This window comes from Durio zibethinus, chromosome 19, assembly GCF_047325235.1.
Source record: "Durio zibethinus cultivar Kanyao isolate XHJ-2024 chromosome 19, ASM4732523v1, whole genome shotgun sequence".
Lineage (NCBI taxonomy): Eukaryota > Viridiplantae > Streptophyta > Magnoliopsida > Malvales > Malvaceae > Durio > Durio zibethinus.
Window position 1 is genome coordinate 23,865,548 of NC_143180.1, and position 13,955 is coordinate 23,879,502.

The following is a 13,955-nucleotide window of genomic DNA, read 5'->3' on the forward strand; positions in this document are numbered from 1 at the left end:
TTTTCATTCATTACATTCTCATTCATTACATGATCATGCAAATTTACTAATTCTAAGATATGGTACTCAAGGTTCCAGGATAAATTCATCTAGTGAAAACCCTGCTCATCTATACAACACAAGATCCAGAACAAGGCAAATAGAGGAGAAAAGTTCCCATAGATTTGAAAAGCTAGAAAAAGCACAAGAGAAGATTGAAGGTGAGCTAAGCAAGATTTTGGAAGCGCTTAATAACATGAATAAAGGAAAAGGAGTTGAAAGAAATACAAGCCGACAAGTTCCCCCATTACAAGAAATGGCTGACCCTTTGTACTTTCCAAGTTTGGCCCACCTCAAGCCCAATCTGCTCAAGAGGTCCCGCCACAACAATTCGCATATCCAACATATCCTGGAATGCCATCAGCTTTCAACCCAGGGCAGTATAATAGCTATATAAATCTTGTCTTCACTGAAAAGGTAATAGAACCAATTCCTGATCTAGATGATTTAAAAGAGAAGTAGAAGAAAAAAATGATAGTGGAAGCTGAGGAAAGTTCCAAGATTAGCATGCTAGAGCAAAAGATAAGGGCTGTGGAAGGATTTAGCTTTTATAGGTCAGTTGATGCTGCTGGGCTCTGCCTAGTTCCTGACGTGGTTATCCCCCATAAGTTCAAAGTACCGAAATTTGATAAATATGACGATACAAAGTACCCCAAAACCCACATCACCATGTACTAAAAAAAAATGACAGCTCATGCCCATGATGAAAAACTCTTTATGCATGTCTTCCAGGACAGTCTTACTGGCTTTGCGGCCAGATGGTATGTTCAGCTGGACAGGGCTCGCATTCGCTCTTGGAGCGATATGGCACATGAGTTTATCAGTCAATATCGACATATCATCGATCTGACCCCAGATCATTTGTCTTTGTAGAATCTGGAGAAAAAGTCAAACGAGTCTTTTAAAGAGTATGCCCAGAGGTGAAGGGATGTCGCTTCTCAGGTACAACCTCCTCTGACCGAGAAAGAAACTACAGTGCTGTTTGTTAGCACTTTAAAACATCCCTATTATGAAAAGATGATAGGGAATGCAACGAAAAATTTTACTGATATGATAATCTCGAGAGAAATTATTGAGAGCGTCATCAAGAATGGCAAGCTAGAAGAAAATGAAGCATCTAGCAAAAGAGTCCCGAAGAAAAAAGAAACTGAAGCTCAGGCTGTGAGTTTTGACAGACAGCAACTTAGAGGTTATTCACCCTACCCACCACCAGAATATCAGCCATATCACCCTGCTGTAAATAACACTTCCTTTCACCTATACCAACCATTTACACAATCACCATACCCCCAAACATATCAAACCCTTCCTAGACCCCAAAATACCATGTACAGTCCTAACATTCAACCTACCCTAAGACCACAAAATCGCCCAACCAACTCCACTGGTGGTTCGCGGAAGCAACGAACTACTCGTGAGAAGCCTGTTTTTGACCCAATTTCAATTACTTATTCGAAATTGTATAAGGAGCTCTATAACAATTATTTGACTGCTCCAAGTAAATTGAAACCCCTCAAGCCACCTTACCCCAAGTGGTATGATCCCACCGCCCACTGTGACTATCATTATGGTATTGTTGGTCACTCTATCGAAAATTGCACTACCCTGAAACACAAAGTGCAACGGTTGATTTATTTAATAAATTTTAAAGTAGTATTTTGTTATGAGGTGATTATTTCAAAAATTATTATGATTTACATTAGATCACTATGTTTGTGAAGCACTTAGCGATAGTGATGTGATCAAATTATTGTTTTAAAAGGTGATTTAATTTCTATCTAAAAAAGTAAAAAACTTTTATCATCGAAGCAAAATAATATATAAAATTAATAATAATCAATATTACTTATATAATATGTAAATTAAAAACTTACTCCTTAAAATTGTTGTTATTTTATATTTTCATATTAATATTTTTTGTTCAAAAATAATGTGTTTTTTTAAATGTTTTATGTATAATATGATCTTTTTATTTTTATTTTATTATGATTGTAATAGATTAGTTTTATTTTTTAATTCAAATGTTTTTTACATAATTTATAATATAAAAATTAGTTTACCTACCAATAATTGTATTTATTAATTTAATAATTTAATTATATTTTATTTTAAAATAAATAAAATATTATCAATATTTCACAAATTATTATTTTAAACAACATTAAAATTATTAACTTATATAACTATTATAATATGCATGGTTATTTTTATACTTTTAAACAAAATAATGTATGATTTCTAGCAATACCAAACTTAGTGATCTTTAATTTTTAAAAATTAATAATTGTTAATCAAATAGAGTTATTTCAAATCACAAATGTTATAATTACATTGCTAATTAGATCATTTTGATAATGATCTTCAAAATGATATTAAATATTACATAAATAATTATATTTATTGTTTAATAATAAAATCTTGAAAGATCATTCGGCCAATAGATAAGTATTTATAATTTGTCTTTGAATAGACTAAAATATTTGTATAGGGGCAGCCATTTTGACTATCGCTTTGCAATTGCTGGGGCGACTGCCCCTGGCTTTCCTCAAATAAATAAATGTTTCTAAATCCTGTGGTAGCTCTATTTTAGTAGGAAAGAACAAGGAAATATTTTAATTTTCATAGTCCAGACTCTTTGATTTGGTTTTCTAAGGACAACGCCAAAATTGTCTCAATTTCATGAGTATGACAATAATGTCTGGAAAATCCATCTTCTTTCAGATTCTACCAATCGTGTTTCTTGGGCTCTATTTAATTTGGACAAGGAAGTGTTTTAATGTCCATGGTCCAGACTCTTTGATTTGGCTTTCTAAGGACGAACCATAATCAAGGCCGAAATTGTCTCAGTTTCGTGAGTACGACAACAATGTCTGGAAAATCCAGGTTCTTTCAGATTCCACCAATCGTGTTTCTTGGGCTCTATTTAATTTGGAAAGAACAAGGAATGTTTTAATTTCCATAGTCCAGACTCTTTGATTTGGTTTTCTAAGGACGAACTACAATCGACGCCAAAATTGTCTCAATTTCATTAGTATGACAACAATGTCTGGAAAATCCAGATTCTTTCAGATTCTACCAATTGTGTTTGTTGGGCTTTGCCAGACCATAACAGTTGCAAATGGCTTCAATCCAAGTGCCGAAGGGGAAAACATCCGATGCAGAGATAAGGAGAGACAAGCTCTCCTGACGTTCAAGCAAAGCCTTGTTGATAATTCTGGTCGACTCTCGTCTTGGGGAAGCGAAAATGGTAAAAAAGATTGTTGTCTGTGGCGAGGTGTTCGTTGTAGCCACAGAACAGGCCATGTAGTCATGCTTGATCTTCATCATCCTCTGACCTTTGATGATGAATTTGATGGCTTTGTAAATAGTAGTCTGAGAGGTAAGATTAATCCTTCACTGCTTGAACTGAGGTATTTAAGATATTTAGACCTTACTTACAATGATTTTGGAGGAACTCAGTTTCCGAATATCAATGGCTCACTAAGCAAGTTAAGACACCTCGATCTTCATGATACTGGGTTAAGTTTCACAACCCTGAATCAGATTCTGAATCTTTCTTCTTTAAGATATCTTGACCTCAGTTCGAACAACCTTAATGGTGCCAAGGATTGGCCTCAACTGCTCATCAAGCTTCCATACCTAGAACACTTACGGTTGGCCGGCTGTAGCCTTCCAATAATCTCGTCTCCACCTTCCCTGACTAACTCTACTTCATCCCGAATTTCCATTGATCTCTCTTTAAACTATCTTACTTCTTCCATGTACCCTTTGTTGTTCAATATTACCAGCAAGATTGTTGATCTTACCCTTCAAAGTACCTTGTTAGAAGGCTCAATTCCAGACTTTTTCAGGAACTTGGTTTCACTTGAACATCTTGATCTGTCCGATAATGAACTTGGAGGTGAGATTCCAGAATTCCTTGGGAACATTTGTACTTTAAAAACATTGGACCTTTCTGAAAACTACTTCAGTAGATTTGTTCCAGCTGGCTTGTCTGGGTGCATACAGAATTCATTGGAGATTCTGAGCCTGCCTTGGAATCGCTTTCAAAATTCATTCAGTTTGTCTTATGTAACAGGATTTTCTTCACTAAGAGAACTCGATCTCTCTGGTAATAGATTAAATGGCTCTTTTCCAACAAGTTTCAAACAACCTTCCAAGCTTACTTCTCTATCTCTCTCGGACAACCAGCTTACAGGTCCTTTACCTGATCTCACCCAGTTTTCATCATTGAAATATTTAGATATTGGCCATAATCGATTCAATGGAACAGTGACTGAAAGTCTAGGATGCCTGCCTGAACTCGAGCATCTGGATGCTTCTTGGAATTCTTTGGAAGGTGCGATATCCGAAGAGCATTTTGAAAATCTCTCCAAATTACATACACTTGACCTATCCTTTAATCTTTTAACTTTCAATGTCAGCTCCGGTTGGATTCCTCCTTTTCAGTTGAATCAAATTCATCTATCATTTTGCAATTTGGGGCCTCACTTCCCAAAATGGCTTCATACTCAAAGAAGTTTTCAGGATCTTGATATCTCCGGTGCTGGAATTTCAGGTACTATCCCTGATTGGTTTTGGGACCTGCCCACTTACTTGATTTTCTTAAATCTTTCCCATAACCAGATGACTGGTATGCTATCAGACTTATCACCAGTCAAGCTTCTTACATTTATTGGAATAGATTTAAGTTCAAACCTGTTTGAGGGTCCATTGCCAGTCTTTCCTTATAATGTGACCAAATTAATTCTTGCTAAAAATAGATTTTCGGGATCAGTTTCTCCATTGTGTAAGAATACAGCTGGGGTATTGAGATCTCTTGATCTTTCTGATAACTCATTGGACGGAGTGCTTCCTGATTGCTTTTTCCACTGGCAAGACATCGTAGTTTTGAATTTAGCTAATAATAACTTCTCTGGGGTTATTCCAACTGCTGTGGGATCTCTGTTGTCACTTGAAACAATTAAATTGCACGGTAATAGCTTCTCTGGAGGCTTACCTTCTTCTTTGAAGAATTGCAGTAGATTGAAATTTGTGGACCTTAGCGAGAATATGTTTTCTGGAAGTGTACCAGCCTGGGTAGGAGAAAACCTGTCATCTTTGATATTTTTGAGTCTACAAGGTAATGAATTCAATGGGAGGATACCTTCCAATTTATGCCAATTAGCAAATATACGGATTCTGGACCTCTCTCAAAACTTTCTCTCTGGAGCAATACCATCGTGTCTTGATAATTTGACAGCCATGGTTCAAAAAGGAGACTCAAATGATATCACGGAGGACATTTATGTGTCTTCCATGCAAGCTTATATTTTCTTTGGAGGCCACTATATTGAAAAGGCAATGGTTAGATGGAAAGGAAAAGAGTATGAGTACGAAAGAAGTCTTGGGCTGTTTAGGATCATTGATCTTGCAGGCAACAAATTAGTTGGAGAAATTCCTGATGAGATAACAAGACTTGCTGAATTGGTTGTTTTGAACTTATCAGGGAACAATTTGGTTGGGTCTATCCCTGAAAAAATTGGTCAGTTGAAACAACTAGAATCACTTGATTTGTCAACAAATCAATTGTCAGGGCAAATCCCAACCAGCATGGCTGATCTAAGTTTTTTGAGTTACTTGAACTTGTCATATAATAACTTATCAGGAAAAATTCCACCTGGTACTCAACTCCTGACCTTTGGTGCTTCAGCCTTTGTTGGTAATCAAGCACTGTGTGGCCTTCCAATTTCACAGCAGTGCCCAAGAAATGACACGCTTCAGGATCAACCACCCGATGATGGTCACACCGAAGATGGAGATGAATTTAGTAAATGGTTTTATGCTGGAATGGGAATCGGATTCTTTACAGCGTTTTGGGGAGTTTTTGGATCTTTACTATTAAAGACTTCTTGGAGGCATGCATATTTTCGGCTCTTGGATGACTGGAAGGACTCACTCTATGTGACATTCATATTGTGGTGGGCAAGATTAGAGAGGAAGTTTAAGAGTTAGAGGATGCTAAGTTCGTCTATAAAGGTAAGCAAATTTATGCATGTTGTATTGACTTTAATTGAACCACTCAAATAAGATCTCAATGGTGGATGAGATTGAAGAACTTGTTTTAATTTCAAACAGAAACTACTTCGTTGTATTTAAGTTTAATGGTCAAAGTAAGAATGCTTTTGAAATTCAAATACTTGATGATTACTGGTTCAAGAAGCTCAAAATTACGTCAGTTTAAAAGTTTTAGTCAGATATACCTATAACAAGTAAGAACTAAGAATTGGTTTATCATAAGTATTGGGGATTTTTTTTTTTTTAATTATCAAAACACAATCAAGGTTTGTCTAAATTTGATCTAGTCTAACTACTGTACAATTCAAAAGCAAAGTACTCTTGGCTCTCACCCTCTGGTCAAAACCAACTTCAAAAGCCCGAAGATTTGTAAAACAGATTTTTTACTTAAGATTATCATGGATTCAACTTCAGCTAGTAAAATTAAGAATCCAATACTTTACTTACAAATCATATATGACCATCTAAAATCACTATAGATAGATAGATACTAGATTTGTAGGCATAAAAGTTTCATCTTCCCATTCATGTATTTGATGCATGGGTAAGCAAAGAGAGTTTGCCCCCTACAAACCAAAAAATACACGACCAGAAGACCCTTAAAACTACCAAAACACACTAATCTACTAGCTATCACAAAAAAAAAAGACTCAGGGAAAACTACAAGGACAATCCCATCACTGCTCTTTCCATATCCTTCCTGTCACTCTAAGCTTCAATTCTTTCCGGTCTCCCCCTGAGAAGAACAAAGCCATATTGCGTTGGATTATAAGACCATCAAAACTGTCACGAACCTTTCGGTGACTGTCCCTTATGCTCCTGGGCACCCCTTGCCAAATCATCTTCCTCCCATTCCCACCCACCTCAAGACTGTAGTTATAGTTCTTTGCCTCATTATCGTCACCCATAAACCGCAAGAATGCAATATAAACAGGAGCCATCCCAAGCTGGAAGGCTTCAAAGTGCAGGCAAAAGTACTGACCAAAGCAACTGAAAACCTAAAAATTGAGAAAAGAAATCCAACAATCAGTGCCACACCCCTCACAAAATCTGTAAATAAAATTTAAAATAACAAGGGTCAGTCTATTGAATATCATTGTGCCATGTCAAATAACAAAAAGAAGAGTAATGTGAAATCAACTTAGTAACAATCTTCAATTTGGTATAGCAAAGCCACTTTTAAAGTTTTATGTCCCTCTATGATTGTATTCACCGGTAGAAGAATACAACAACCCCATTGGTGATGGACTTTACACACTTCTCTAATGAACCAGAAAAACAAGCACACGATAAATTTCTAGCTGTTGTATTTGCAGAAACAGTAGAATAATCCTCTTCCAGAGGATTGGAGAGAAACCAAAATATGACAAGAAATATGAAGAAAGAAAAAAGGGAAACAATACCGTTAGCATCCATGTAGCATTCTCAACCTCATGTGGATTTGATTTGACATAACGATGGTTGAAGGTGCTGCCATTGTGCATGTCAACTTTGTGATCATCTTTCAGATGGGCCACAAGATGAGGGATATCACCAATAACCATGCATTCTGACCCAGCATAGGGGCAGCTATATGGTCTATAAGAACATTGGGACTCATGTTTTAGCTTGCTGTAATATGGATATATGCCAATGCACCCAAAACTCTGATATTTACAGGGAAGTTCAAGAGATGCAGCCACCTTCTCCAATGCAAGACACCTAATATTACCAAGTTCATGCCTGCATGTGGGGCACCTGTTGTGAACCCTCGGCTTGCAACCAGAACACAATGTGTGTCCATTTGAACACTGCACAAAGAAAGAAAACCAGCAGTTAGTTTACAGTGTTAATTTTCACTATTAATTTATGATAATGACTCTACAGCAAACAAAGAGAAGTATACAACAGAACAAATTGCATCAGAAGCCAATAAAGAGCATTCTGACACAGGAATTTATGCCATTGCGCTGCCAAGTATACATTAGAACATTATGCGCCAGAGTGATGCTTCTATTCCCTAGGTGTATGAACTGATATTGACTGATTTTTCCACACCCTTTGCATATGAAATAACAGAACCTACTTTTGAGACATTGACAATTCTATAAATAAATTAATTAAATGATTCAAAACTACTAATAGCCTAAAGGAGGTTAAGTAATAATCAACAACTAGAGGTAAAACAACAAGAAAAACAACTTGACAAGATAATCAAAACATAACACATTGAGCCTTTGTGACCATATTAACCTGTGAGGTTAAATCTATCCGCTCAACAGGCAAGAATGTGCAAAATAGATATCATCCTGTACATAGAAATGGGTTACTTAAGAAATCTTTAGGACAATTTAGTATAGCTAATGTTGGTTTGAAACCAATATGATTCACAAAAGATTTCTGTGGATGGTAAGAGATTCCACCAGAGGCAAATTATAGAACATGAATGTTAACCAATTTCATGAAAGTAACCATCAATAACCTGATGAATTGGTGGGTACATTGCATTTAAGCAAACAGGGCACTCCAACAGCTCACGAACACTGCTCGACACAGTCACATTAGGTTTTATAGCAGCTTGAGTAGGATCATTCACAGATTCACTATCCATAATCTCTTCATCTTGTGGAGGATCAATAACCTCAGGCTTGCTCCGCAAGTCATCAAAAAATGGATTCCCACATGCCATGCTAGTATCTATGCCCAGTCTAGACTGAAAAGACAAACAAAAATGCACAAAATCAGTGAACATTCAGCTTACAATAAAATGTTTTATATGAACGAAATTTGAAGAGAAGTTGTTGGATTAAAAGGTTAGTCCAAGTCACCAAGTATTACCATCATTTAAATCCCAACACGTAAATGTACCATGAACACATCAGCTTATTTTTCCATCCATCATCAGTAAACCCCATGAAACAATATTCCACTATTTAATCATTTGATCATGTGTCATATTAGATGGAACTAATATTTGATGATACATAAAAACTGATTCATACAATCCTTTCTCGAAAGTTGGAATGCAATATATTCCACTATTTACAAGTAATGGGTTAAAAATATTTTACTAGCTTAAGAAACATATAATCATGTGTCAAATTAGATGGAACTAACATTTGATGTTACATAGAAACTGTTTCATACAATCCCTTCTCGAAAGTTGACATGCAAGAATAACCAAACACAAAGATCAACATTGACATTTAAGTTTTAACAAGTCATTTAAGAACCAACAACATGAATATATTTAATCAATATTTGATTATTTGAGTCAAATCAACCTATTCATCATTCAATAATAACAACTAACGTCCTTCAATGCACATCAGCAAAATTAGTTTAAACTTAAAAAAATCTGATAAAAAATTTAATCATAAAGACAAAATGTTCTTACCACCCAATTTTTTTGTTAACCCTCAATCCTTTGCCTTTTCCTCTCTTAAATTCACCGCCTGGCTATGAATTCCTCCTTTCCCTACATAAAGAATATATATCAGAAACAGATTAAATTTTCATTTTAAAAAATATAAATAAATAAATGATTGTGGAGATTACAACAATGTGGGTGGAAAAAATGAAAGTTAAAAATGGAAATTCTAGTTTTAATTTCCTGAACCAAATAAACATTTAAAAACCCCTAAAAAAGAGACAAAAATCTAAAATTTCCCAACACTTCCTAAAAGAATCAAACAGATCTAGTATATTCCAAAAAAGGAAACTTTATAAACAATCAAAGAAAAACCCAGCAACCAAAACACCCCCACAAAAAAAGAAGAAAACCCACCTTCCATTCAAACTCAAAAAACTCATTTGAATTAAAAAGAAGAAACCCACCTTCAAATTCAAACTCAAAAACCCATTTGAATCAAAAAGAAAAAAAATGAAGACCAAGAAGACGAAGAAAAATTTTATAAGCAAATGGGAGAATGATTTTTTTTTTTTTTGGGCTTTTGGGAGTAATAAATAATGACAGAAATTGAAGTGAAGAATTTCAAATTAAAGAGAGACAGAGGAGCGTTGGTGTTCGAGAGTTGGATTGTGAGAGAGAAATTTCTCGAGAAAATACAAAAAGAACAGAAAAAAAAAAAAAAAAGGGGTATTTGAAGCTATGAAGGGCCCATTTGATCTTCCATTTTTGACTTTTTCTTTAAATAAAAAGGTTGAAAATGTTGAGGGAGGGAAATTTCTACGTGGCTTCTACGCACACGCAATCGTGAGTAAGAGGGTGACCAAGCCGAGTGAAAATACAGACAGAAAATTAAGTTTGATTTAAAATTTGGTATTCAAATTTTGAATTAAGCTCAATCAAAATTTAAATTAAATTCGAAATAAAAATTAAATTATTTAAATTTATTTGATTAAATATATTTATCAAATAAAATAAAATAATTTTTATATTTGATTATAAATTTAATTATTTATATTTTAATTTTAATTTAAATAAATTTAATAATTTAAAATATAATACGATCATATAATACAAATAAAAGACACATAACTTAAAATTTTAAAACAATTATAAATTAAATTAATAAAATCAAAAAACTATATTATATATTTTAATATTGATATTAATTATAATATATGATTTTTATATATTTAAAATATAATATAAATATAATATTTTATATGACATGATGATTTAAATTATTAAGTGTAAATTTGAATTTAAATTAATAAAAATATATAGAAATAAAAAAAATAATTTTTTAATTAAAATATAAAAATTAAATTAAATTAGTGAATTATTTAAATAATATTATAATACTGATGATAAATTAAATTATTTAATATCAAATTAAATTTAAATTTTATTTGAATTAAATCTTAATAATTTATACGTATTGGCATATGATTAACATTTTTACTCGTGATTTAGAGTGCGCGTAGACAGACAGAAGAGATTTTATTCTTGAAATGAAATTGGGAGGAAGGACCGAGGCTGCAGTGGCGGAGACAGCTGGCCGAGAATACAGTGGACGGCAGCAGCGCCCAGCGTTTAGGATGTTGGGTTGGACTTGGATCAGCTTCCATGTTTCCAAAAGCTAACATTCCTGTGCGTGCAAACACGCACCTCAATTTTAATATTTTTTTTATTTGTTTTCGTGAAGGCAAGATGGATAATTTAAAACTTATTTTTTAGTTATAAAAATAATTTTTAGACAGTACTTTTTTTTTGTTGTAAAATATTCAAAGAGATAAATTATTTAATTTTTTAAAATATGACGTATTTGATAATTTAAATAGATAATTGTAAGTTATGTATTTGATATAATTTTAATAAATTATTATCGACAGGATTAAAATTCAAAATTTTTTGTCGAAAAAAATGATTTTAATCGATTGAATCAATCACTTGTTGATATTTTTAGATAATATTTTATTTTAATATAATTGATTTATATGAAAATTAACAATCAAAATGTGACATAATCATATTGTCTGTTAATTCAAGTGATAAAAAATTTAATTTTTTTAAATAAAATTTTAATTTCAAATTTTATAAATAAAAAAATTAAATGTAAAAAAATTTGATTTTAAATTTTGACTTAACCCAACTTCAAATTAATCAAAGCTAAAAATAATTATCAAGTTTCCAAGGACGGTTGAAACGTGCATTATTTGGAGTTGTCCACGAGTTGATAACCTTGCTGTGGAGGACGGTTGACTCTGACCCATCACCAAGTGGTGCAAAGCCATTCTAATTGTGGGAAATTAGCTTTACGGAATGGCCCACTTGATGTATATTGATATTGTTGCTACAAGGGCCTTTATTTTTATTATATTTTATATGTTTATTCAATTTCATTTACATGTATATTTAAATTTATTGATTCAAAATATGTTTTAATTATTTAATAAAATAAGTACATAGTTAAAATACTAATAATTTGGACAATTTTATTTTCATTTCATAAAAATTTGGAAATAAATGGTAATTATTCAATGACAAAATTTTTAAAAATTTCAAATGATAAATTTTTACAAAATTTTTAATTAAAAATTTTCTCTAAATTTAACTTGAATGGTAAAATAATTTAGAAATAATTTCAATAAAAGTAATTTTACTCATTTCCAAACTTAAAAAAAAAAACCTTTAAATTTTGATTGAAAATATATGATAATTATTTGATGACAAAATTTCAAGAAAATCATGAATGGTTGAGTTTCTAGAGATTTCTATTTTTCAAATTCAACTTAAATGGTGAAAATTTTTGAATGAGATTTCAAATAATAATTGTCCTTTTGTTTTCATTCTAAAAATTGAGAAATAAATAACAAGTAAACTTCGACAATAAGAGAATAATTTTTAGGAATTTTAAAATTGATCCAAATAGTAAAAATTTTAAAAAATTTTAAATAAAAAAATATTTTTATTTTGAGCTCAAATAGTGAAAGAATTTGATCTTATTTTCAATAAAACAAAATTTAATAAAACTAAAAATTAACAAAAAAATAAATGATAAAGTTTTTCCGATGACGGAGCTTCTTTAAAAAAATAAATGAGATTCTTGAATACTCTTGAGGTGATGAAGTATTTTTAAAAATTTTGTTAGATTGATAGAGAAATATTATAAGTTATTTCCAATATTAAATATTAAAATAAAAAACATTACAACCAAGATGCTTTTAAGAATAATTTAAAATAAATTGGTACCATTTTTAGGATTGGTGTTGTGAAAGTACTATAACATTTCTTACATGTAACCGAATTCTCAAATTTAGTTCTATTTAAAACGTCAAAATCTATTTTTTATGAACCTTTAATCAAACTTAAAATCTTTTTAAAATGATACATTCATTAGGTGATCAATCATACCTTAAAAAAATTAGTAACAACTCCTTAAAGTCTAAGTCTAGTTATAGGTTAGTGGATCTATACGTTATGACGACATGCATGAACTTGTAAATTATAATATTATTAATAAGTCATAAAATAAATATGCAATATATTCAAATCAAATAAATAAGTTTAAAAACATAAAAAAATAATATCATAAATTTTTTATTATGTTTTTAAACACTTAATCTAATCATATAGTATTTAAATAAGTATTTTTTTATATAAATATTAAGATAAAAACAAAGAGATGAAAAAAATTAATCAAAGTTTTATAATTGTTAAACTTTATAAAATGAGTAAATTGTTTTCTTGAAAAAAATGAAATATTATAAACTCTGGTTTGAAAAAATAAAGTATAAAAAAATAATTTAAAATAAAAAATAAAGAAACTTAACTTTTAAGAATTATTTTGTTAATTAATTTTATTTTTATCAGGTTAAAAATAATTAAATAACAAAAGATAAGTTAAAAAATTATAAAATATCGATTGAAACGTGCTATTCCAGCGAAATTTATCAAAATAGGTCAAAAATAATGAAAATAATTAATATTATTTAGTATCAAATCTGGTATGAAAAATCATTATTAGGTATATTGTATTTTGATATAACGAACCACACAATCAATACCAAAACAAAATTAGCAACTATGGTCATAGGTCTTTTTATTTTTTGATTTTTAGAAATTTAGTTTTTCCAATATGATTTAAAAGAATTTAGTCTTTATAAATTATTTTTTAAAAATTTCAATTAATCTAACAATATATAGGAATTAAATTCCTTAAAAATAATATTATGAGGACTAAATTTCTTAAAAATAATATTACAATTATTAAATTTTTTAAATAATATTATAGGAACTAGATTCCTAAAAATTAAAAAGTATATAGACCTATAAAATGTTTTAACCAAAATTATAATTGAAATTTAATAATTGAGTTTTTTTTCGAAGTCTCATCTTTGGTGAAGTTTTTTTATAAATTTGGTAATTAATATATTTATGTTAATTTATTTTATATTAAAAAATAAAATAT

General features: G+C 31.2%; 2 protein-coding genes across 3 annotated transcripts; one reads left to right on the forward strand and one right to left on the reverse strand.

The window, feature by feature from the left end:
• Window positions 1–2,477: 2,477 nt before the first annotated feature.
• On the forward strand, window positions 2,478–6,314 carry LOC111309432 (receptor-like protein EIX2). Its single transcript, XM_089748888.1, has one exon. It carries the CDS (start codon window positions 3,073–3,075, stop codon window positions 6,031–6,033), a length of 2,961 nt encoding a protein of 986 aa, XP_089605014.1. The 5' UTR covers window positions 2,478–3,072; the 3' UTR covers window positions 6,034–6,314.
• Window positions 6,315–6,462: 148 nt separating this feature from the next.
• LOC111309991 (E3 ubiquitin-protein ligase DIS1-like) lies at window positions 6,463–10,152 on the reverse strand. 2 transcript variants are annotated; one of them, XM_022909049.2, is made up of 5 exons: window positions 9,913–10,152; window positions 9,473–9,553; window positions 8,558–8,788; window positions 7,500–7,886; window positions 6,463–7,094 (listed from the first exon to the last, which is right to left on the reverse strand). In XM_022909049.2, exons 3-5 carry the CDS (start codon window positions 8,762–8,764, stop codon window positions 6,774–6,776), a joined length of 915 nt encoding a protein of 304 aa, XP_022764784.1. In that variant the 5' UTR covers window positions 8,765–8,788; window positions 9,473–9,553; window positions 9,913–10,152; the 3' UTR covers window positions 6,463–6,773. The 2 variants fall into 2 exon arrangements, with proteins under 2 accessions (XP_022764784.1, XP_022764785.1); XM_022909050.2 differs by having other exon boundaries at window positions 9,863–10,152.
• Between the last annotated feature and the right edge of the window lie 3,803 nt (window positions 10,153–13,955).

Excerpts from the sequence above, each read along its gene's own strand:
- LOC111309432 (XM_089748888.1), top strand. The coding sequence starts at position 3,073 with ATGACAACAATGTCTGGAAAATCCAGATTCTTTCAGATTCTACCAATT.
- LOC111309991 (XM_022909049.2), bottom strand. The coding sequence starts at position 8,764 with ATGGCATGTGGGAATCCATTTTTTGATGACTTGCGGAGCAAGCCTGAG. Across the intron at positions 7,887-8,557 it reads TGTACCCACCAATTCATCAG|TGTTCAAATGGACACACATT; the intron begins GTTATTGATGGT and ends TTCTTTGTGCAG. Across the intron at positions 7,095-7,499 it reads ATGCTACATGGATGCTAACG|GTTTTCAGTTGCTTTGGTCA; the intron begins GTATTGTTTCCC and ends CTCAATTTTTAG.